The sequence below is a fragment of the Stigmatopora argus genome, chromosome 8 (genome assembly GCF_051989625.1).
Source record: "Stigmatopora argus isolate UIUO_Sarg chromosome 8, RoL_Sarg_1.0, whole genome shotgun sequence".
Classification (NCBI taxonomy): Eukaryota; Metazoa; Chordata; class Actinopteri; order Syngnathiformes; family Syngnathidae; genus Stigmatopora; species Stigmatopora argus.
In genome coordinates, this window is record NC_135394.1 from 14,167,810 (window position 1) to 14,193,199 (window position 25,390).

Consider the following 25,390-nt stretch of genomic DNA (forward strand, 5'->3'; position numbering starts at 1 on the left):
CCTTTCCCATGAACCTGTAAGAGGTACATGTTTGTGTGTGAACCACAGCAAAAGTCCCATGATGAATATATTTATAGCATGTACTGAAATTCGACCTGGAAAAGCGAGTATTTAAAAGTCAGTTTAATGGTTTAGGGTTTTTAAATATCTTAATCACATGTGTCAAAGTGGCGGCCCGGGGGCCAAATCTGGCCCGCTGTATCATTTTGTGTGGCCCGGGAAAGTAAATCATGAGTGCCGACTTTCTGTTTTAGGATCAAATTAAAATGAAGAGTATAGATGTATATTAACTTTCCTGATTTTCCCCCTTTTAAATCAATAATTGTAATTTTTTAATCCATTTTTTCTGTGTTTTTAGTTCAAAAATCATTTAGTAAAATCTAAAAAATTATTTAAAAAAAGCTAAAATAAACATTGTTTTAGATTTATAAAAAACTTAATATTCAGGGCTTTTAATCCAGTTCTGTTAATCCATTTATTTAAAAAAAATCTAAATATTATATCTAAAATGGTCCAGCCCACATGAAATCGAGTTGACGTTAACGCGGCCCTGCGAACGGCAGTCTGACACCCTTGATCTAAATGATTCAAATTTGACTTGGCCTTGTACGTCAATCTTTAGTCGGAGTGTAGATGTGGTACTGGTAAGAGTAGATCTATTTTCAGATCATCCAAGTTTAAGTAAACCATTGAAAATAATCCACTTCACCCAAAGTTTTCTGTAGATTTCTGAAAACTATCATTGCTCCCATTTTAGTCCCCACGGCACCTCCTGTCATTGAGATGCAAGCACCCGAGCGAGTCCTCCTCACCCTGAAGGAGGATCTGGCACTTACCTGCAACACTACTAATGTCAACGGCGATATCAAGCTCAAGTGGGTCACCCCGCCTGGCTCGGTGAGGCATTTTTGCATTCTACTACCGTTCTATATATTTTTAGTGGGCGTTTTTTCCAGAGAAAATACTCCAACTGACCCAACCACCAAATATAGTACATACAAAACCTGCCAAGCAAGATGTTTCTTTAAACAGCACATGCCGTAGTTTTCTTACAAATATTGTGAAATGTATAAATATCAAAGTATAACTTTCATTTTCCGTACTGCTCATCTTGACAATTGTCGGAGGGATTTTGCAAAATTTTAGCATGACCCTTGCATGTCTTGATTTTGTGTACACATTTGGACACATCTTGTATAAGAGGTCATACTTAAGGATCTAGACTTTTTGTGTGCTACGTTACGTGTGTTTGCCTGTGTGCGTGTGGTGAGGATAGCCGTGCAGACGGGGTTAATCTCTAGAGATCTCTGGGCGTTGACAGGGTGCCGTCTGGTATCCACAGCAACCAGTAAAGGTTGACACTGCGTCTCATATCCGGGCGGAACACTTCGACCACATGCGCAGCGCCACTCTTCGACTGACCTCCGCGGGGCGGCGGGACAGCGGACGCTACCGTTGTGAGGCCGAGAACGAAAAGGGCGTTAGCGTACGCTCTGTGTGGCTCAACGTCTACGGTGAGTTAGTAGAATCCAAAGCGCCATTTGGGAGTATTGCAAATTCTGCCGACCCCCCAAAAATAAAACCTGACAGACGGATATTGATTGACGAGTCATTGTCAAGGCAGAATTTGTGCTATTTTTCGTTAATAAAGCAAATGCGTAGCTACATAAAATGATGATCATCTCGCCTTCAGATAAAGGATTCCTCAACGTGACATCAACGAGTAACAGGACTATCCATGTGCGCTCGGGGGATAGTTTATCCCTGGTGGTCGAGATGTCGGCTTACCCCAGGCCACGTACCTTCTCCTGGAGCTTCATGGGCCAACAGTTGAAGAACAACAGCGATCACGTGATCACTACGCAGCGCACGCACGACTATAGGTGCGAAAAACTACCCTGAATGTCTCCTCACTCAACTTGCAGTGGTGGAATTTAGCATGGAGTTGCCCGCAAGCCTCGCGGCTCCGTGACAAATACGAAGCAGAGAAGCTGGCCTCGGGATATTTGAGCCTAAAACGCTTTGGCCGTTATAATGCGTGCTAAGTAAACCTTCAAGTGTTTGCATTGTTACTCTTAAGCGCTAAGGGGAAAATGATATGTTTTAATGTCATACCTGGCGGGTCCAATTGTTGAATAATATGACGGGGAAAAGGATGGCGCATTCAACTTACCAAAATTAATTAAAACTTTATATGGAACTGTTGTGACACAAAATGGCGAGTTCGGAAAAAAATATCTATTGTCGTTTGATTTTTTATTCTAGTCTCAATTTTTTTTAAACTTGGTTTTACTATTTGTGGTAGTTTGTATGTAATGGCATCAAACTTATCAAAATTAATTAAAACTTTATATGGAACTGTTGTGACACAAAATGGTGAGTTAGGAAAAAAATATCTAATGTCGTTTGATTTTTTATTCTAGTCTCAACTTTTTTTAAACTTGGTTTTACTTTTTTGTGGTAGTTTGTATGTAATGGCATCAAACTTACCAAAATTAATTAAAACTTTATATGGAACTGTTGTGACACAAAATGGCAAGTTAGGAAAAAAATATCTAATGTCGTTTGATTTTTATTCTAGTCTCATTTTTTTTAAAACTTGGTTTTAATTTTTTTGTGGTAGTTTTAATGTAATGGAATCTACCAATAGCTTTAGGCCACAGGTGTCAAAGTGCCGGCCCGGGGGCCAAATCTGGCCCGCCGCATCATTTTGTGCGGCCCGAGAAAGTGTGTATGAGAATGAGTGCCGACTTTCTGTTTTAGGATCAAATTCAAATAATTATAGATGTACATTACATTTCCTGATTGGCCCCTTTATAAAATCAATCATTGCAATTTTTTTAATACATTTTTTTTCTTTTGTGTTTTTAGTTCAAAAAGCATTTTGTAAAATCTAAAAATAAATATACACATATTTTCCATTTTCCACTTATAAAAAACATGATTAAAAGACATTTTCCAATGCTAAGAAAAAAAAGCTCAAATAAACGTTGCTTTAGAGCTATAAAAACTGACTATTTGGGGCTTTTGATCCAGTTTTTTTAATCCAATTTAGAAATATTAAAAAAAATCTATATATTGGATCTAACCAACTCGAGTTTGACACCCTTGCATTGGGCTCTTGGATTGCAATTTTAAAAAATCCTTACGGAGACATCTCTACAAACAACCGCATGTTTTTTTTCTCGCCTACTTACTTTTTGTGTGGCCCTCAAATATGGAAAAAGACGTCATTGGCGGATATATTTTTCACCCGTTTACCTGACAAAGAGAGAAGACGAGAACAGTGAGCACAATCCCATGCAAAAAACAGCAATATCATTTTTTGACAATCACAATATAACCTAAAAATGTGCTTTAATCATCTTGAAAATACTTCATGTTAAAACAAAATATTATTTTCTTTATTTTTTTTTACTTTTGTTGATTTTACATAACTACGCCGTCTTCCCATTGGTGTTCAGGTACAGCAGCGAACTGAGGTTAGTTCGACTGAAGATGTCGGAAGGCGGCGTGTACATGTTTAAAGCCGCAAACCGCGACGCCTCAACGAATGAGACGTTCGCCATCTTTGTGACCAGTGAGTGATGATTTTAAATGAACAGTTGTGTTGATTTTGGGCATTTTAAACCATGTTTCCATTTCTTTTTTAGCTAAACCCGAGATCGTGTCACATGAGGGCCCAGTGGATGGGCAAGTGCGCTGCGTGGCAGAAGGATTCCCTGCTCCCAAGATAACTTGGTACTACTGTGAGCAGCCCTACATCAGGTTAGTGCCAAATTGTCAACATTACGTATCTTTGAAGTTCTTGTGAAGTTTAAGTTATTTAGGTAATGATATTCATTATTCTACCCTGAAAATATTTGTGTCAATTTGTTTGAAATTCATTTAGTAAGTGTGTTGACTCTTCTACTGTAGATCAAAAGGCAAATTTGGATATAATTAAATGGGATTTTATTAATTATTTCACCTCAGGAAACTATTTAAACAGATTAAAATATTTTTACTGGATGAGAAATATAACTGAGGTATTATTTAGGCTATGAACACTTTTTAATCGTTATTTTTAGCATAGTTGATTTTTAATTGCTGTTTTTAAACATGAGTTTTTCAATAATTTAGTAACTTATAGAAATTTGTAGGGTACCTAATAAATATTCTTTGTTGGTTTTGGGATTTTTAAAAAACGTGTTTGTTTGTTTATCTCATTAGGAATACTTTTTTTTGGATGGAATTAAATGAGCTTGTAAGCAAAACACAAATATAATATAAATGTTTACTACCGGCCTTGGTTTAGTTAATCATGAATTATTTGTTGGTTTTGGATTGTTGTGTTCTGATTTACTTTTAGAGATGTGAAAACACAAGGAAGAGTTTCTTGAGTGTTTTTTTGCACATTTGCTTTTTTAAAACAAATATTATGAGCCACTTAGCATCATTTTTGGGACAAATGTGAAACATTGTTATTGCATTTGGTACTCATTAGCTTTGAAAGGTCACCCTGACTCGTGTGATATTTTGCAACCCAAAAAATTATAATAATAAGGGTTTGGAGAACTGCTTGACGACCTTTCATCACAACATTCCTGATCAGCAACGCAAAGATCGGAGTTCACCTCCAAACCAAAACATGTTCTGTGGTGAGCTACTGTCAAAAATGGAGCCTGACATTGATTTTACACACATCATTACCAATAAAACCACTAGAAGCACCTGCTTATTATGGATGGAATGTCCACCGGGAGGTTAAAATATGAAAATACCAGTGGCGGGCCGTCAGGGCCTTCAAGGCCTTCTCTGCTGGCCTAAGAAATATCTGAATCATATATTATATTTTGTCCATCAATACTTATTAAATAATTCCAAATTGTCTGTTAGCTTCCTTTCATTCCTTTCCCCCTGGTTGCACTGCTTCCAGATGTGTTTTCATATTGAAGCATTTAACCAATCACATTTCAGTCATTATTTGTTGCCAGGGTCAGAAATCTGCCTCAAGGCCTTCACAATCAGTTCTGCAGGCTCTGCTGCATTAAACAAGCGTCGATAAGACATCATTAAGAAAGGTCGGACACCTCCAAAGCAAGCAAGACTGTCGCAACCGGAAACGAACATTTTCAGCACTAAATCGAATAAAAACGTATGCCAGAAATACGACAGGACAGGCTCGACTTTCAGCATTAGCTTCGATGGCGATAGAAAAGGAGGAAAGAAAGGAGGATGGATATTGTGTACAGTTAAAAATGATTATTGGTGAGTAAAATATGGCTATATTCCTAAATAATATTTCAATTGTATGAGGTTATTATTGATGATTTTTTATGTGTTGCAGCTGTAGCTGCAGTAGAGGTTTTATAGCCATAAAATAGTTTTTGAGGGTTGGATTGATTCGTTGAAGGCGCTACGAGAAAATGCACGGACCGCCACTAGAAAATACTTATGTGAATCATGTACTGATTTTTATTAAAAACACACTTCAGCATCACAGGTCCAATGTAAAAAATCATATCTCATTACGAAACAGTAGCATCAATTAACATATATGTTCGATCATATATAGATGGCATTGCCAATGCTTTAACAGCTGGTTAGCATCAGCTATTTATTGAATTGATCTGGATTTAATCCCTTAATTTTCATTGTACAAGTATAATGAGATTTAATGCTTTGCACCGATTTTCGACCCCTACCTGTATTAAAGTGCAGAAATATGATCGTGTTAGTTGAATTAGCATCCCTCATCAGGTAATACAGCAGAGGTAGAACTGCATTATCTCGCGTTGCACGAGCGCTGAATTAGAAAAAAAGAGAAAGAGAGAGCATAAAATTAGCGATCATACATACTACATTAATGATAGACATAATACAGCTAAGATAGCACTATTTGGGAAAAATCGGCGTTTAAACGGGGCCACAAAACACGTACCCCGCATTGTAAGCGAGCTGCGATAGCATTAGTTCGGATATCATAGCAGGTGTGCTAATTACGTAAATACACAGTGGCCCTCACGTATTAACCCTTAGCTGCCCACAAAGGTGCCTGACTAAAATAACAATGTTTGTGAATTTCCAACCACGTGTGGTTCGAAATCAACATGCTTACGTCTGGATATTTAAGAACCAGTTTGCTGATCCCACAAAAAGTCCTGTCAACAACAGCTAATCCCCCCCCCCTCCCAAAAAGAAAATTTAAAATCTCTTCTTTGTTTACTCTAGGTGCTCTCAGCAGGTGAACGCCACCCAAGAAGAGACAGACATCATCACTATCACGTTGTTCAGCCCGATGTTTGGCAAGACTGAGGTGGAGAGTCGGGTGAACATCAGCCGGGGACGTTTCAGTACGCTGGAGTGTGTGGCTACGGTGGAAGGAGAGCAGGCCTACACTCTTTTCTCGATTTCTGGTGAGCCACAACATAAAGTATGCACATATGCACCACTATGTACTGTATTCCCTCGTTATATCGCGGCTTCAACTTTCGCGGATTTTTTTCTGGTATTTATAGTCATACACGCTTATTGGTGAAATTGTATTAACCTAAAATATACATATAGTCACAACATATAAGGAGCTGCAAAGAAAAAAACAAGAAAAAAATGGGGAAATCCATTTATCAGAACTTTTCAAGCTGAACAGCCACATTTACAGCAATCTCTCGATTATCGTGAATTCATTACTTTGTGATTTTTTTTCCCGATATAAATTATTTTAAAAAATTATGATTAGATTATTTTTTAAGTTCATAAAAATGTGAAAATCCACGCTGAAACTCGTAAGCAGAAGCCACTTTTGCTACTAGGACTCAGCACTGGGAAAAAAAAGCTATAATAGGGGTGACCCTACTTCACGATTTTTCGATTATCACTGCCATGTCTGGTCTACATTAACCGCGATATTCGAGGGATTACTGTATTTCGGGTCTTTGACCTCATTACTCCAAAATTTCCTCATCGCAACCCCGTCATATTACATATATACCCTGCAAGTTTCATTCAAAAAAAAAACTATATATACGATTATGAGCTTACTTAAAAACAAACATGCACAACAACAGCCATACAAAACCAAATAAAACCGCCTTTGTTACATTTCTCTCACTGGCAGAAATTATCATTAAGCCATTATAATTTCCCATTACTTAATATTAGTATTGCATAATATCTCCTTGCCTTTCATCTTTCTTTTGATGTTCCTTAAGATGTTTAATTACCTTAAGTTGTCTTGTTTTTACACTTGTGGTTAGACTATTTATGCTATCAGCATTGCTGTATTACAGGATCAGGATAGTGCATACCAGAGCAAATTTCATTCAAAGCCATCATGTCTGGAATGACACACCCAAAGCCATTAAGACATACCTTCCATGGGTGTGTAATAACTTCCAATTAAAGAGCATTTTGCGGTGCAGCATTTACAACCATAGTGAATCATTCTAATTGGTTACTTATTACGACAGGTCGCTCTATATCGTTTAAAAAAAATGATTAAACTGCTTTTCCACACAACTCATTCACTACCATTCACAGGCAAAGATGTCCAATCCTTTTTGACTGGGTCAAGGTGGCAGTGATCCATCACAATATTTGACCATCAGTAGAACTGAACAAGGGTTAATCGTCCCTCTGTGATAAAAACAAATCTCTATTTTTAAATGTCTGACACAGTCTTTTGAAAACCTCGTCAATTTTAATTCATTTTTTTTCCCCAAACGCCAAAGTGATTTTGAGTTTTTACAGCTGTGGCGAGTCAGTCGAATGTGTTCGATCCCCCTTCCGTGCCTGGCCTGGCCTTATTGTTTGCTTCACTGTCCACTGGCGTGTAATAAGCTCTTTATAGAGTTAAGGAGCTTTCTCCCCACTTAAAATCGGAGAATGCAGAGTCTGCAGGAACAAATCCACCAGTAAACCCGTCAGTGGTTTCTAAATCTCTACGTGAGTTCCACAACACCTCCAAACCCCAGCCTAGAACTTCTACCTGCCCGATTTGCAAAAATCATCACCCTACCCCACGTGTCAAAGTGGCGGCCCGGGGGCCAAATCTGGCCCGCCGCATCATTTTGTGTGGCCCGGGAAAGTAAATCATGAGTGCCGAGTTTCTGTTTTAGAATCAAATTAAAATGAAGATTATAGATGTATATTAAATTTCCTGATTTTCCCCTTTTTAAATCAATAATTGCAATTTTTTATCCATTTTTTTCTTTTGGTGTTTTTGATCAAAAAAGGTCCTGACCTTTGGTCAAGAAAACTACCAGTATAATTGGGAAATTGTTTTTGAGGCCTTTTGTGTGCCCCCAAATAGATTGCGCCCTGGGCGGTCGCCCACATTTCCCATTACAAAAACTGCCCCTGATTGTGTATATCACAGGTGTCAAAGTGGCAGCCCGGGGGCCAAATCTGGCCCGCCGCATCATTTTGTGCGGCCCGGGAAAGTAAATCATGAGTGCCGAGTTTCTGTTTTAGGATCAAATTAAAATGAAGAGTATAGATGTATATTAAATTTCCTGATTTTCCCCCTTTTTAAATCAATAATTGTAATTAGTCTGACACCCTTGCCCTACCCACTAGCCTGCATAGTGCCTTGCTCCAACCTCAGCTAGTTGCTCTACTGTAAATTTGGGAGGCATGGGGGAGGCATTATGGCAGATGGGGAAGCCGTTATGACACCGCATGGATTTGGAGTTAGAGTCATAAAGTAAACAATGGACTCTAGCTAATTCCTATCTTATCAGACCAATCGTGTGTCTCTTAGCGACTGTTTACCAAGCAGTTTTTGCGAGACAAGCACTGAAAAATCTGAAAATCCATGCTAAATTGTGCTTTTAGTCAATATTTTGAGGGGGTTTCGTCATTGTTGTTGCGCTTATATACTGTATGTATCTATAATATTGTTATGGGTGCCACAAGGTGACCTTTTATGCATTTAATTTAACTCGTTTTATGAATTTAGCACTCATTTAAATTTAAATCTAGTGCTGTCAATGGTACTGAAAGATGAGCTTTGAAGAGCCAGTCCTCCCAGTTTAAATTAGTTTGGCGTCTATCGTTGTTATTGGCAGGCATTGGCTTAATTACTCTTAAAATATGAAAGGGAAAAAAATATTTTGTGTTATTGAGGGCAATCAGCATTCATTTGGATTGAATAATTTAATACAAATAATATCACAACACCATATTTACCTACGCCCACATATGTGGACATCCCATTTTGGGTCATTGAGGACACACAATGGATGCTAATGTTGTCCATTGGAAAATTGTTAGTAAATTTTGTGGGATAATAGCATGGTAAGCAGGTAGAATACACCTCGTAATTATCAGTTTACAGGTTTGAATTCATTTAAAAAAATGTAAGGTCTTATTTTAATGTGTGGACATTCTCATAGATTTGGGTTTGGAATTTTAAGATTTGGCAATTTAGTTGTGTGTGGATTAGCATCAGGTTTTCATGAAATGTAGGGGTTGGTCAATGCAAATAGATTGGATGTCCATTGATTTTACTGTCAAAAATTCAAGACATTAATTATGATTGTGTTTTTATTATTATTTTTCTCTACAGAGAGAACCATTCCCCACGATCTGTTCACCCCACTGCTGATTGGCTCAGTTTCAGCGGCTTCCCTCCTCTGCCTGGTCCTAATCTTGCTCTTCTACAAGTACCTGCAGGTATTATCATAGGCCTTTATTAACGTATCATTTGACACCTTTCTTAAACTCTTTTGTTTTTTTTCCCAGAAACCCAAATACCAGGTGCAGTGGAAGGTCATTGAAGGGATCCACGGTAACAACTACGTGTACATTGACCCCACCCAGTTACCCTACGATCACCAGTGGGAATTTCCCAGAAACAACCTGCGTTTTGGTGAGCCATCCACTCTCTTCGCGTATTGGTGTAGAACTTTTTTAACACCCGTCCGTGGCACGAGCCTGGGTACCTAGCGCTAACGCGTGTCATTTCTGACAAGCCCCCATAGAAAATATTTTTTATGTGTGAGATAGGGAGAGTAGCAGAGAGAAAAATATGGAGGCACACTGCAAATTATAGCAGTTTAACTCCTTCACTGCTATTGGCCGAGGTAGCGGGCCAATCACTGTGAGCTCCCCCACTTAAAATGGATTGGAAGTTTGTCGCTTTTAATGTCATCCAATCACTTCAAATCTGATTTGCTGTCGATCAGGGCTGCTAAAATTATTATTTTGATTGTGAATTAGTCAACTATAAACAGCTCGAATTTACTTTACTGTAAAAGTATCCAGTAAAAAATAGCTGTAAATATGCAGGGAACCAAATAATTTGCTTTGAAAATTTGCACTATGAATAAATATTTTTTGATCGTTTTCCAAAGCAAATATAGATAATCATGTGTTCATGTTTCAATTTTTTTTTACAATTGTCTGTTTAAATAATTAAAACTAATGAATACAAATAAAATATACTAATAATGCAAACATGTTTTTTATTTTAAAATATTTTTAAATAAAAAACATTACATGTAATTATTATTTTTTTAACCTAATTTAAAAGATTTAAAGGCTGAAAAAAGCGAATTTTGAACATTTTTAGATTTCTCTCAGCAATTCATCAACTACGAAAATAGTTGTCAGTAATTTGAACATCAATCGATTGTTGATTAATCGTGCCAGCCTCTCTTCTGCATAACATATGATGTCTGAACTAGTAGCCTAAACACTGCAACAACCTCCTACAATATTGTAAATTCCAGCTTTCCATAACATAAACACAACTAAGCCGAGTTAATGAATTTTCTCTGTGGTGTATCAAACTGTTTGTTTTTTCTTAACACATCCAGAAAGAACACATACAAAAAGCTCCCTGTTAGTTTCGGTTTCTACGGTCTGACTCCACAGCCAGCGGAATCTTCCTCTTGATTTGTTTTGACAGTCTATAATTGTCAACGTCATGTTTTCCTGAGACACAATCAATTTAATTTATTTATTTATGAAGCCTATTCTAGTTGACAAAGGAATGGCAAAATATGAGAGAATCTCTCTAATCAATTTTAGATGCATGAACTTCATCCTCCTGCTACAAATTTCCAGAAGTCTAGGTAGACGTCCAAATCCATTTGAGATCGGTGGGTGGCAACGAATGAACGTCCATTCACCCTCCAACTTCGAATAGATCGGACATCTATCAATTTCAATGACAGTTAATGACTTCAAGCCAGTTTTTTTTCCTTTGTACCGTTTCCCGGTTTTAGGAAAACTGGAGTCTATGACAAAATTGAAACACGTGTAGGGTGTAAGTGAAGAGAATGATTCACAGCAAAATTCTGAGAAAACAAAAAAACAAACAGTTGAAAAATGCCTTCATACACTGCTTCTCGATTATTTTCTGTTACATTTTTGTCTGAAACAAAAAACATCAATTTTTTTAGTATGCCGCTTTATATGATGCTAAGGCTGTACTTTATACACTAAACCACTGAGCACCAATAGCATCATAGTCCTCGATTGTTGCAAATATTTGGCTTGTTTTTGCAGAAAAAAACCTCAAGAAGCTTATCAGCGTAATGTCTTTAAATGATCTACCATATTTTCTCGCATATACGCCGTATTTGTCGCTAAAAAACGGCTTATACGCGCATAAATTAGGCTTGACATGCACAAAGCTGCAGACGAAATGCCATAACGCAAGACAATGCGACCAATACGGTCATTTATTTCAAAATAGAGAAAAGTTCAACTGATAAGACGCGAAACAAAATTTATTTTGACGCCTATGAATGAAATTCAAGAAAGACAGAAAAACATCTTGCATATAACGTGGAAAAAAACTCACTTGTGCCTGCCATTGCCCAACAATGACAAAAACCTAACCTGCCACACCGCAAACATTATATTGAAAAAATGATGACTGAATCGAGGGTACGGCTTATACGCGCATAAATTAGACTTGACATGCACAAAGCTGCAGACGAAACGCCATAACGCAAGAAAATACGGCCAATACGGTCATTTATTTCAAAATAGAGAAAAGTTCAACTGATAAGAATGCGAAACAAAATTTATTTTGACATCTATGAATGAAATTCAAGAAGAAAAAAACATCTTTCATAAAACGTGGAAAAAAACTCACTTGTGCCTGCCATTGCCCAACAATGACAAAAACCCAACCTGCCACACCGCAAACATTATATTGTTGACATACCCTGGGTGTTGTTTTTTTTTAACCAAGCTCCTCCAACAGGATCCTACACGTCCTGGTGCTTGAGCACACAGCCCGGGGGCTCAACGGGTGTTGTCCCAGTAATAGTGGCGGGGTGCCAATTGAAGGGAGAAGAAGGGAGGGGGAAAGGGTGGACAGGCAGGGGGAATAAGATCTTTCTTTGTCTTTTCGCAGGGAAGACGCTCGGTTCCGGCGCCTTCGGAAAAGTGGTGGAAGCCACGGCGTACGGACTCTCCAAGGCCGACTCGGTCAACACGGTGGCGGTCAAGATGCTCAAATGTACGTTGAAGGGCGCTAAATTCGAGCGCAGCTGAGCCGCTGTGTTGCATTTACAATGACTGCCCGGGGGGCTTTGAGTCAGACATCACATGTACTCCATTAGAACAGAGACAAGCTTATCGGGATGATAAAATCAGTCAGTAAAAAGCGAGTCAGGAAAAAAACACGGAATGGATCGTAAATAGTATAGCGCCTCACAAGACAATTGGGGTATTCAATATGCTTACCAGGCTGCACACGACCCCAACCTAATCAATCCTGAATCTTTCGCCAATAAAATTGAATTGAATTGAATTGAAAAAATGATAATGAACAATTTCACGTTATTGGAAAAGGAAATTTGTATTTCATCATATGCAGCTCATGACTTTAACCCAGGGGTGTCAGACTCGGGTTGGTTCGCGGGCCGCTTTAACATCAACTTGATTTCACGTGGGCCGGACCATTTTAGATATAATATTTAGATTTTTTTTAATAAATGGATTAAAAGAACTGGATTGAAAGCCCTGAATATTCAGTTTTTTATAGATCTAAAACAATGTTTATTTTAGCTTTTTTTAAAATATATTTTTAGATTTTACAAAATGATTTTTGAACTACAAAACAGAAAAAATGGATTAAAAAATTACAATTATTGATTTAAAAGGGGGGAAATCAGGAAATTTAATATACATCTATACTCTTCATTTTAATTTGATCCTAAAACAGAAAGTTGCCACTCATGATTTACTTTCCCGGGCCACACAAAATGATGCGGCGGGCCAGCTTTGTTATGGTTATTAATAGCCATATGGTTTCAACCTATATAAATTTGGGTTTTTTTCTCATTTTTTTCAACAGCGAGCGCTCACTCCACTGAAAAAGAGGCCCTAATGTCTGAGCTTAAGGTTCTCAGCTATCTTGGAAACCACATGAACATCGTTAACCTGCTGGGAGCCTGCACCGTGGGAGGTAGCCTCACCTCTGAATGTTTAGGATGAGTCTTGTCCTCTCCCCTGATATCAGGCATGACGGGTTTGTCTGTTCTTGCAGGCCCAATCTTGGTGATCACAGAATACTGCTGCTTCGGCGACCTTCTAAACTTTTTACGGAGGAAGAGAGAGTCTTTTTTCTTCTCCAAGATGGAAGAGGATTGCTACTATCGCAATGTGCTGTCGCAGAAAGGCAAAGTGGGGTCAGTTGATTGAAATGCTCCTAATTTAGATTAGATTCAATTGTATTTTCCTACAAAATTGGGACACTGATGAATTTTAAGGGTTGATGTCGTTGGAAGTTTTGTGGGGACCATTGAACAAATGAGAGTATTTACATATAAAGTACTGCTCTACTTACGAAATTTTCAACTTCAAAAAGAAGTTCTGGAACCAATTAATTTCGTAAGTAGAGGTACGACTGTACGGTCTGTTTAGATTAGATAAAATTTTATTCATCCCGTACTCAGGAATTAATTTTTGTGTGTGTCTTCACACTTTTCCTACAAAATTGGGACACTGACGAATTTTACGGATTTATGTTGTTGATAGTTTTGTGGGGACCGTGGAAGAAATGAGAGTATTTACATATAAAGTACTCCTCTACTTACGAAATTTTCAATTTACAAAAAAGTTCTGGAACCAAATAATTTCGTAAGTAGAGGTACGACTGTACGGTCTGTTTAGATTAGATTAAATTTTATTCATCCCGTACTCGGGAATTAATTTTTGTGTCTTCATACTTTTCCTACAAAATTAGGACACTCTGACAAATTTTACGGGTTTATGTTGTTGGTAGTTTTGTGGGGACCGTGGAAAAAATGAGAGTATTTACATTTAAAGTACTCATCTACTTACAAAATTTTCAACTTACAAAAAAAGTTCTGGAACCAAATAATTTTGTAAGCAGAGGTACGAGTGTACGGTTTGTTTAGATTAGATTAGATCAGATCAGATTAGATTAGATTACATTACATTTTATTCATCCCGTACCCAGGAATTAATTTTTGTGCGTCTTCACACTTTTCCCTTTCCTACAAAATTCGGTCACTCTGATGAATTTTAAGAGTTTATGTAGTTGGGAGTTTTGTGGTGACCGTGGAAAAAATGAGAGTATTTACATATAAAGTACTGCTCTACTTACGAAATGTTCAACCTGGAAAAAAAGTTCTGGAGCTAATTAATTTGGTAAGAAGAGGTACGACTGTACGGTCTGCAAAATCTGAATTGTGTGCATGAAGCCCTGGAATGCGTCAAAGGACAGTTTACTACCCAGAACTTGCGTAGGAGTAGGCGTGTTGAAACGCTGGTTCTCAGACTGCTCTTTTCTATCTTCACAGCGACAGCTTGAACGGCTACATGAGCATGAGGCCTTCTGCCACTGGCAAGCCGCCGTCGTCCTCATCCTCGTCATCGACGACCACGGTAGAGAAGAGAAGCTCTTTCCGCAAAGGCAAGTTGGACCATCGTCGAATTTCCTTTTTCATTTTTTTTCCACGATCCTTCCATTTTATCGATTCTTTTCATCAGGTGGCTCCTACGGCGAAGAAGATGACGAAGGGGAAATGTTCGACGACGACGGACTGTCGCTGGACACCGAAGACCTCCTCAGCTTTTCCTACCAAGTGGCCAAAGGAATGGAATTTTTGGCTGCCAAGAATGTGAGTTATCTCGCCCCTCCATTTTAAAAGCCTTGTTAGCGGCACGTGTAAACTGGAAACAGCTGGTCACCTGTCAAAACAGGAGCACAACAATACCGATTACTGGTTTATCAACGGGTAGAATTCCCATCTATCTGAAACGGGTAAATGGCAGACATTGAATATTCGTTCATTCGCATGATTGGACAAAAAAAAACATTAAATTTGTTCTTTAGGTGTGCATATTCCTGCAGGTTAAGACTCCAGTACTGCTTATATATGACTAAAATAATGTTTTCTTTTGGAATTTTGTCATCTAAAAATTACAGTGTATTGATTCATAAATACCGTATTTTCACGACTATATGGCGGATTGCATTTAAAGGCGCAGTGTCAGTAACGAGTTCTATTTCTATATTTGACACACACACAGGACGCACCGTTTTTAAAGACGCAGCCAGGCATGGCAAAACATACGCCAGCTTAAACATACAGACACACGCTAAAAACACGGTTTTAAAAAGGCAACGAAAGCAAAACTAAGTTCGGTTGTACTTTATTTAGCCATTTTACAATGTACTCACGTCATCATCACCCACAAATCCATCAAAGTCCTCATTTTCTGTGTCCGAATTGAACAATTGTCCGAATGAGTCATCGAAAACGCTGAGTTTTATACGTTTTGTCCAGGCAGCCACAATCCATCCGCAAATAGTAGCTAGCGTAACTAGTCCGGCGCTGCCTGCCACCCTTCGTAAAGCTGTGTTGATGTCGATGTCCAGGCCACAATCCATTCGCAAATAGTAGCTAGCTAGTAGCTTGCGTAACTATTCCAATGCTGCCTTCCGTGCTTCGTAAAGCTGCGTTGATGTCGACGTCCAGGCCACAATCCATTGGGTGTATTGACAAAAGAACTATATATCCCTGCAGTCACTGCGCAGTACTTTTTCTACGGGGAAAATAGTAGAGTCGGGGGCTGCTTGCCATAGTTGTGAGAGCTGTAGAGGATGGTGTACCCTATCGACTGATTTATTTAATTTTATCGTGATAACAATTTTAGTATTGGTCCATATATAAGGCGCACTGGATTATAAGGCGCCCTGTCTATTTTGGAGAAAATTTAAGACTTATGTGCGTCTTATAGTCGTGAAAATACGGTACATAATTTTGTCTTCATTTTATTTTTTTCTGAGTTAATATATTTGGAAAAGTTAAATGTACTTTTTAATAACCCACTGGATGAGTTTTATAAAAACCCATTTTGATTTTGGTTTTCTAAAGTTCTAAGTATGAATTCACATCATTTTGACAAGCTACATTTTTGTTGAACAATAAAACCCAATATTCCTTGCGTTATTTATTTTATTTTGCTAAATGTTCCACACCATTCCAAGTTTCTTTTGGAAAGCTTTATGTTTCACGACCTTTGATGGATGGATAATTCATCTGATTTCGGACCTCACGCTAAGCATGGTGATGTTTCCACTATGACCAAGCGTGTGCCAAAACATGTCTTCGCACAACGTTTGCAATTGATTTACTTCTCAGAATCAAGTGCCATCTTGAAGAAAAAAAAGAAGTAAAAATATGCAACACTCAGCTTATGTCATGCATAAATCACGTCTCTTTGGTGTTTTTTTTTTTTTTACATAGTGCATCCACAGAGACCTGGCGGCCAGAAACATTCTGCTCACTCAAGGGCGAGTGGCAAAGATCTGTGATTTCGGTTTGGCCCGAGACATCACCACAGACTCCAACTATGTGGTCAAAGGCAACGTGAGTCACACACGATAATCTTAATTAATCAACAGTCTTTTTTGCAATGTGATATCTTAAACAGCCATTACAAAAGCAACAATAATAGCATTAAACCTGATAAAAACTTGCTAGCTTACACTGGTTTACATTTTTTTTATAACATTCCAACTCCTTTAGAGATAAAATGGCTGAATTATACTTGATCTGGTGACACAGATTGGAAAATAAAAGATTCTAGTGCTCACGGGTTAAAGCACATGTGTCAAAGTGGCGGCCCGGGGGCCGAATCTGGTCCGCCGCATCATTTTGTGTGGCCCGGGAAAGTAAATCATGAGTGCCGACTTTCTGTTTTAGGATCAAATTAAAATGAAAAGTATAGATGTATAATACATTTCCTGATTTTCCCCCTTTTAAATCAATAATTGTATTTTTTTAATCATTTTTTTCTGTGTTTTTAGTTCAAAAATCATTTTGTAAAATCTAAAAATGTATAAAAAAGCTCAAATAAACATTGTTTTAGATCTATAAAAAACTGAATATTCAGGGCTTTTAATCCAGTTCTTTTAATCCATTTATTTAAAAAAATCTAAATATTATATCTAAAATGGTCCTCCCCACATGAAATCCGGTCACCATGAATGTGGCCCGCCAACCAACCTGGGTTTGACACCTCTGGGTTAAAATATTAAAAATATTTAACACAAAAAACAAACGACAAACTGCCTGCTTTATGGCATATGTGACTTCCCCCTTTTATGATATTGTTTAGCCACAATTACATTCATGACCTCATCGCTATTCATCCTTCAAGCAGCAACTGGAAACACAAGGCAAAACCCTTCGGCTAATGGCGTTGTAAAATTGTATTACTCTAGCATTTAGCGCGCCGGCCTCACACCTCTGGTGTCCTGGGTTCAAGTCCAGGTCGGTCCACCTGTGTGGCGTTTGCATGTTCTCTCCGGGCCTGCGTGGGTTTCCTCCGGGTACTCGGTGTATTTTATTTTATTTTTTTCCAAAAGAGAGCATTCAGACAAAGCACATACCTGGAACTCAATACCAATTAAAATATGTGAACTCCCATCTCTGAACCTCTTGGCCAATCATCTTAAAGCCTGGCTATTAGACGAACAAAATTGCGAGCACAACACTGTTTAAAACTGCTACGTGTGTGTAAATGTCATCGTTTATCTTCAACCTACACAAGGGACTAAAGATGGAAATTAGCCCTCGGCTACAATATTCCATATTTACATATATACATGTTCATTAACATGAATATAAATATGTTCATTAATATGTGCTGTCCCTTATTAAATAAATCAAACTCACTCCAATGTTGCAGTTGGCTTTAATGTCAAAAAATCCACAAACTATTGTTAGAAAGCTGTTTGCAACCGTTTGTATAACCAACTCCTGCATCCTAGATAACAAACAAAAAAAAAACTGTCAACTCAGGCACGGCTGCCGGTCAAGTGGATGTCCCCGGAGAGCATCTTTGAGTGCGTGTACACATTCGAGAGTGACGTGTGGTCGTACGGCATCCTGCTTTGGGAGATCTTCTCGTTGGGTATGTGAATCCATCCTTTCAAGTATTTTTATTTATTTTTTTCCCATTTTTTCGAGTCTCTTCTGACCAAAGAAATACTTCCACGCAGGAAACAGCCCTTATCCCGGAATGCCCGTGGACGCCAAGTTCTACAAACTGATTAAAGAAGGCTACAGGCTGGACTCCCCTGAGTTTGCACCTTGTGAAATGTAAGATTGGAAGGAAGTGTTTGGGTGTTTATTTTTTATTTTTTTTTAAAGGTGTCAGTCGCGTTTTGTAGTAAAAAGTGAGATTTTTATGGCGGCCCACGCTCATACTGTTTCACTGGCATATAACTACTTTTATGATCTTTTACTCTACTCCTACAGGTTTTCTCAGTCATTTAAAAAACAACACCTAATTCACTTTTAATTCCAGTTGAGTGTTGTTTAATAGTTTGGAATAAACAGGATTTTTTTATATGAAGTGCGATTGTGGAGAAAAGTCTTAATAAAAGACACTATATTTTAATGCCGCTTTTAAATCTCATTATACTTGAATAATGACAATAAAAGCATTCAATTCAATTTAGCCAATTAAAGGTGAGGATCCCAGATTTTCCGCTCTTTCTTGTGATGTCATTAATATAGTACGATCACATGCACCTATCACATGAAGCTTATTAATATACTAAGTTTTGCCTTTTCCTATAATTAGCCGTCATCTAACCTAGTCTTGGGTGATAAATCAATTACCGTATTTTTCGGCCTATAAGTCGTAGAATACACAATGAAGAGGAAAAAACAATATATAAGTCGCACTGGACTATAAGTCGCATTTTTGGGAGGGCAACTTTTTATTTGTTCATAAAGAACGAACATATGTTAAAGTAACAATAGTAAAGTGGAGAACAACAAGATAAATAGAAATCTGTTAAAATAACTTTTTTCAGATATAGCCAATAAAAACAACATAACTGGCTGTCAGGAGTCAGACAAAAAAAATTCATATTTAAGTTACACTGGAGTATTTTCGTCGCAAGGCCCAGACAATCAATCTCTGAAAAAAGGTGTAATTTATAGTCCGTAAATTACGGTATGTGATTTATATTTTTTTAATCTTAATTTAACAATTAAAATTGAAATATCTAATTTCAGACATTTTATTTTTAGACCATATTTGCCACCCTCATATGACTTCAAGTATACTTACCCACATTCATTGCCTATGTTCAGTGATGTTTTGTATTATGTTACAGTATAATACCTAATGGTTCTTCTTAGGTATCAGATCATGCGGTCCTGCTGGGAGCCCGACCCCATCCAGAGACCCCCCTTCAGGAAGGTGGTCGAGAGAATTGAAGAGCAGCTGTCGGACGCCACCAAACACGTAAGTTCCAGACTTGGGTTGCCAAGTCACCTATCCATAATTGGTATTTTACATTCAAGACAGAAAGTGGCTTGAGAAGGGGATTTAAAATGTAACATAAGCAAAAAACCCTCAACAAATAAGCCCAACTCTGGAAAAAAAAAATCCCAATTTTATCTTTTGAGTGGTTAGCGTGTTAGTCGGCGTCACAGTTCTGGGGTCCAGGGTCCGATCCACTGTGTGGAGTTTGCATGATCTCCCTGGCTTGCGTGGGTTTTCTCCAGGTACACAAAAAAAACATGCATGTTTTGAACACCAAATTTATTCTAGGTGTAATTGTGAGCTTCGTGTGTCCTCTGATTGGCTGGCCACCAGTTCAGGGTGTCCCCTGCCTGGTGCCTGTAGTTAGCTGGGCTAGGCTCCAGCACCCCCGGTTTGGAAAATGGGTACTCGGACGTTTCGTCGAAAGATGTTTGGTCCCCGGACGTTTGGTCGACCGGACGTTTGGTCGAACGGACGTTTGGTCGAACGGACGTTTGGTAGAACGGACGTTTGGTAGAACGGACGTTTGGTAGAACGGACGTTTGGTCGATCGGACGTTCGGTAGAACGGGCGTTCGGTAGAACGGGCGTTCGGTAGAACGGGCGTTCGGTCGAACGGGCGATCGGTCGAACGGACGTTCGGTCGAACGGCTCTCAAAATTATAATCATGAGAGAGAGAGTGAGTTTAATATCTAAATATCTAATATCAAAATATCAACAGTAAATTCTCTGTCATAATTTGACAACGAGCGTTCTACCAAACGTCCGTTCTACCAAACGTCCGTTCTACCAAACGTCCGTTCTACCAAACGTCCGTTCTACCAAACGTCCGTTCTACCAAACGTCCGTTCTACCAAACGTCCGTTCTACCAAACGTCCGTTCGACCAAACGTCCGTTCTACCAAACGTCCGTTCGACCAAACGTCCGTTCGACCAAACGTCCGTTCGACCAAACGTCCGTTCGACCAAACGTCCGGTCGACCAAACGTCCATTCGACCAAACGTCCGGTCGACCAAACGTCTTTCAACGAAACATCCGGTCACGGGAAAAGGAATGATTATTATTATTTTTTGTATACAAAAATGCACTTGAAACTAATAAAAACACCACTTTTCCAGATCTATCTGAACTTCAGCTCCCGTCTCATGATGCCGCACAGACCCAACGCCCCGGCGACCACCGGCGAGGAGCGGAACGACGACGACGACGACGACGACGACGACGACGACGAAGAGAGCAGAATCTTCGACGCGGCTTTACAGCTCAGCTCAAACGGCAACAGCGCTCCGATGCAGCCCTTGCTAGTCCGCCACCAGGTCTTCCTGGAGGACGCCGGCCTGGGCGTCCAACGGGTGTGAGGGCCCCCCTCCGTCGCCCCCTACCACTTAGAAGAAGTGCCTCTCATGTTCTGCTACTACAAGCTAAACAAAAACACTTGCCAGCCCACTTCCCCCTTCCTTCAAAAGACTGCTACTGCTGTGACAAAAAAACTAAAAAATACAGACGACCCCCCTTACCCCTCCGGACAGGACATAAAGAAGAACATTTTATAATTAAACTCTTTCAAGAAGAACAACAAAAACAACAATAATTCACTCCCTCGTGCTTACTCATTAGCAAATTCGCTGCCACCCTCCCAGTTCAAGCGGATTGGTCGCCTAAATTCACATTCACAGCAGACATTCAAGTTAAAAGTCGATTATTTCACCCGTCTTTCAATTTTTCTCATATTTTTCACCCACTTTTAACGTCCCGTTTCATCCAAGAAGAAAACAAAAGCACACACTCGAGGCACTTCAATTCATTCCGCCTATCCCATCATGCAGCTTGTTTTTTTTTAATTGTCAGTATTATGTATTTTAAATGAAGGTGATTTTTTTTCAGGGTCCAATTTTTTTCAGGAGTTACTGGGACACTGGTTTTTATAAGCTATTATTAAGACAGCCTGATCCGCTTTTGAGGAGATTTCCGATCGTTACGCCGCAATAAAGGACGACGTGGTACGCTAGTTTCTTTAGTGTGTCGATACTTTTCGCCAGACGCTGAGGACGAGGCTTACAAAAAAAGAAAAAAATAACTATCTTTCCCTTTTCTCCTCGTTGTTTACATGCTGGTACTGCCATTTCAGAGATTTGTGTTTTTCTGTCGGGCAACAAAATAGCTGACTGTGGCGGACTTGCCATTCAATGGACTGGAAAGCAGACGTGGAGTTGGTCGTATTGTTCCTCGGCCACGTGTTACTTTTCCCCACTCTCTCGTTTTTTTTTTGTGTCCAGATGTTCACGTTTCCTTCGTTCCCACCGGGTTAATGTCCTGTTTGTACATATGAACATACTTGACTGTATGTTTGTGATCGCAAGAGTATGTGTGCTTCTCTGAATGACAAAAAAAAGAATCTAATTATTATTAAGTCGTTTTGGATATGCGTTTACATGATAATGACATTTTTTTGTTTATCTTACACAAAAAACTTTTGGGAAATTGACATTGTTAAACATTTTAGAGCAAATAGCAACTCGAAGAATATTGAAAATTTGCTTTATGAGCGTTACAATCATTAATTCAATGATGGCGCTACACTTAAATTAAATAAAACTGATGATCATTTAAGATTAGAAGTAGAAAATCGTATTTTTAAGTTCTTTTAAATGGCTTGTTGTTTTGATTTTTTAAATTATTTTTACTTGTTGGTCCTTTCACGTGAATTTAAAGTATGATGACTTAGTGTCTTAATTCTTGCAAGATTATTATATACATTTTATTGTCGGAAAATATATTAAAAATGTTTTTTATATGATTTCAAATTTCGAAATTTTGATGACTTGGTCCCTTAATTCTTGCAAGATTATTATAAACATTTAATTGTCGCAAAATATATTTAAAAAAATTCGAAATTTTGATGACTTGGTCCCTTAATTCTTGCAAGATTATTATAAACATTTTATCGTCACAAAACACATCAAAAATTGTTTTAATATGATTTCAAATTTCAAAATTCTGAGGTCAAATAAATCAAGTTAAAATATGTTCATGTAGTAATAGTCGAAAATGATTTTCTATAAGCCACAATTTACATAAAAGTTAATAGCGTGCTTAAGGATTGAGTTAAATTGTATTAAACTTCAACGCGTTATTCCTAAAATATGACAACCCCTTTTTAAAAATCCCCTTTAAATATTTCAACATCGCCAACTACAGGCCCGGAGGACACATTACAACCCCCCCCCCCATTGTCATCGTCATGTAAACGCACCCGAAAACCTGCTTTCTCATCTCCAATTGTGTAAATATACAATTCCCTGTGCATATACTGTAAAGTCATATCAAAAGATGACTACTATAATGAAGACGCGGTACACATACTACAAGAAAAATATTCTTCTGGGGTTTTCTGTGCGTGTACCGTACACACTTTTGTCACCCCGGTTAACGTGACAACGTATGGAAAATATGGAGTTGAACCACTTATCGTCAGGCTTTTATTCCCCATGCATCTTTGATATTTATTTAGCGTTGCTGTGTATGATGGATGCGTTACACATGTGTCAATGTAAATAAAAAAGGTCTATATTGAAACAGAGGCGTCTTGGAGTACTTTTAGACGCTTGGAATCGGTGCGTGTGGTCGGATATGTTTGGTTAGTCGCGCCGGAGTGCGTGCCAAGAGGTGCTTTTCCACAACAGCGCATGTCACAAGTAATTCTGATAAGCTCTTTGTTGTGAAATGGAGCTTAACGGCCTCTCGCCGTTGCCAAATGCCAAAGCCAATGGCGTTGACCTTCACCTTTTGGTTAAGAGGCGAGCTAAGATGCCTTCAGGTCCCTCGGGAAAAAGACAATCTTGGTGTTTTTTTTTATTCAGCTCCAGGTTTTAGTTAAATTAAAACTATTGTTTTTTTTAAACCCAGGCGGAACGTGGGGGAAGTGGACTTTTAAATGGCTGGTCGTTAAAGTGTGTTTGTGTCGTCAGGTGTGAAATTACACGAGAGAGTGAATGTGTTGTGAGTCTTGGAAGCTTTTTTTGTTGGGAAGCGGAGCTTGACGCCAAAATGTTTAACCCAGTAGCGCACTTGGGGAAGTTATTTGAGGACACGGCGTTCTTAAGCCGGCCTACTCGCCTGAGTAAATAACGTTGTTGGAAATGGACTCGTTTGTGTATTTGGGATGAGGTTTTAGTGAGTGATGGATTTGATTTTGGTTGGTGGAAGAATTCGAAAGAGTTATTTGGTTTTGGTTGTTTTTTTTGCTCGAAGGCTGGGTGTCAAACTGATGGGGCGGGGGCCAGAAACAAACCCGATGCATCATTTGGGGGGTCCAGGTCTGGTATGTTATGTTTTTTTTTCTTCAAAAAATTGTCAAAAATTCAGGAAGAGCGAATATTCATGGGTTGTACAATGGAGAACAATGGGCTAAATAGTCATCTGTTCCGTTTTTTAGGATAACTATAGGCAAAAATATAACAAACTAGCAGTTTTTCGGTAGTCAGAGAGAAGAAAAAACATATCTAGGTCATAAAGTTGTTATACGGCGTCAACTCGATTTCATGTGGGCCGGACCATTTTAGATATAATATTTATAGATTATTTTTTTAAATAAATGGATTGAAAGAACTGGATTAAAAGCCCTGAATATTCCGTTTTTTATAGATCTAAAACAATGTTTATTTGAGCTTTTTTATACATTTTTAGTTTTTACAAAATGATTTTTGAACTAAAAACACAGAAAAAAATGATTAAAAAATTACAATTATTGATTTAAAAGGGGGAAAATCAGGAAATTTAATATACATCGATACTCTTCATTTTAATTTGATCCTAAAACAGAAAGTCAGCACTCATGATTTACTTTCTCGGGCCGCACAAAATGATGCGGCAGGCCAGATTTGGCCCCCAGACCGCCACTTTGACACATGTGGTCTATGCTGAAAAAAAAACTTATAGTCCAGAAAGTATGGTATCTATTTTTGACACAGATCTCAACAAAACTACCAGTTTTTTGGTAGTCACAGAGAAGAAAAAACTAGGTCATACTTGAGTATTAGTCTACGCCACATGTGTCAAAGTGGCAGCCGGGGGGCCAAATCTGGCCCACCGCATCATTTTGTGTGGCCCGGGAAAGTAAATCATGAGTGCCGACTTTCTGTTTTAGGATCAAATTAAAATGAAGAGTATAGATGTATATTAAAGTTCCTGATTTTCCCCCTCTTGCATCAATAATTGTAATTTTTTTCTGTGATTTTAGTTCAAAAATCATTTTGTAAAATCTAAAAATATATTTAAAAAATCTAAAATAAACATTGTTTTAGATCTATAAAAAACTGAACATTCAGGGCTTTTAATCCGGTTATTTTAATCCATTTATAAAAATAAAAAAATCTAGATATTATATCTAAAATGGTCCGGCCCACGTGACACCCCTGGTCTACGCTGAAAAAAAAATGCAACTTATAGTCCAGAAAGTACGGTATCTACTTGTGCCTTCACAAAAATATTTTGGGATGACGCAATTAAATGATGTATTACAACTGTATCATTGATTTTTCAGTTGAAATCGAATAAAAAATTGTCGAGTTCTGCATCAAGTGCAGAACTCACATGTGAATCGCATCTCTGAGGTTAGAATGTCGT

At 38.3% G+C, this 25,390-nt stretch overlaps 1 protein-coding gene and 1 long non-coding RNA gene across 3 annotated transcripts in view; one reads left to right on the forward strand and one right to left on the reverse strand.

Moving 5' to 3' along the window:
- LOC144078603 (uncharacterized) overlaps positions 1–6,119 on the reverse strand; it is a 42,590-nt gene extending 36,471 nt beyond the window's left edge. The window contains exons 1-3 of the long non-coding RNA XR_013301256.1: positions 5,924–6,119; positions 5,688–5,788; positions 3,198–3,261 (exon numbers count right to left, since the gene is read on the reverse strand). This is a non-coding gene — a long non-coding RNA (uncharacterized LOC144078603). The remainder of the gene's footprint in view (positions 1–3,197; positions 3,262–5,687; positions 5,789–5,923) is intronic.
- kita (KIT proto-oncogene, receptor tyrosine kinase a) overlaps positions 1–23,341 on the forward strand; it is a 30,840-nt gene extending 7,499 nt beyond the window's left edge. The window contains exons 4-21 of one of the 2 annotated variants that reach the window (XM_077606811.1): positions 758–897; positions 1,322–1,514; positions 1,694–1,883; positions 3,465–3,580; positions 3,654–3,768; positions 6,214–6,398; positions 9,551–9,657; positions 9,727–9,853; positions 12,356–12,460; positions 13,301–13,411; positions 13,493–13,634; positions 14,772–14,884; positions 14,962–15,092; positions 16,725–16,847; positions 18,285–18,396; positions 18,485–18,584; positions 19,638–19,743; positions 20,884–23,341. In XM_077606811.1, coding sequence (XP_077462937.1) covers positions 758–897; positions 1,322–1,514; positions 1,694–1,883; positions 3,465–3,580; positions 3,654–3,768; positions 6,214–6,398; positions 9,551–9,657; positions 9,727–9,853; positions 12,356–12,460; positions 13,301–13,411; positions 13,493–13,634; positions 14,772–14,884; positions 14,962–15,092; positions 16,725–16,847; positions 18,285–18,396; positions 18,485–18,584; positions 19,638–19,743; positions 20,884–21,123 — 2,456 coding nt within the window. In that variant the 3' untranslated portion in view covers positions 21,124–23,341. The remainder of the gene's footprint in view (positions 1–757; positions 898–1,321; positions 1,515–1,693; positions 1,884–3,464; positions 3,581–3,653; positions 3,769–6,213; positions 6,399–9,550; positions 9,658–9,726; positions 9,854–12,355; positions 12,461–13,300; positions 13,412–13,492; positions 13,635–14,771; positions 14,885–14,961; positions 15,093–16,724; positions 16,848–18,284; positions 18,397–18,484; positions 18,585–19,637; positions 19,744–20,883) is intronic. The other variant, XM_077606813.1, reaches the window with a different exon arrangement.
- Positions 23,342–25,390: the final 2,049 nt, after the last annotated feature.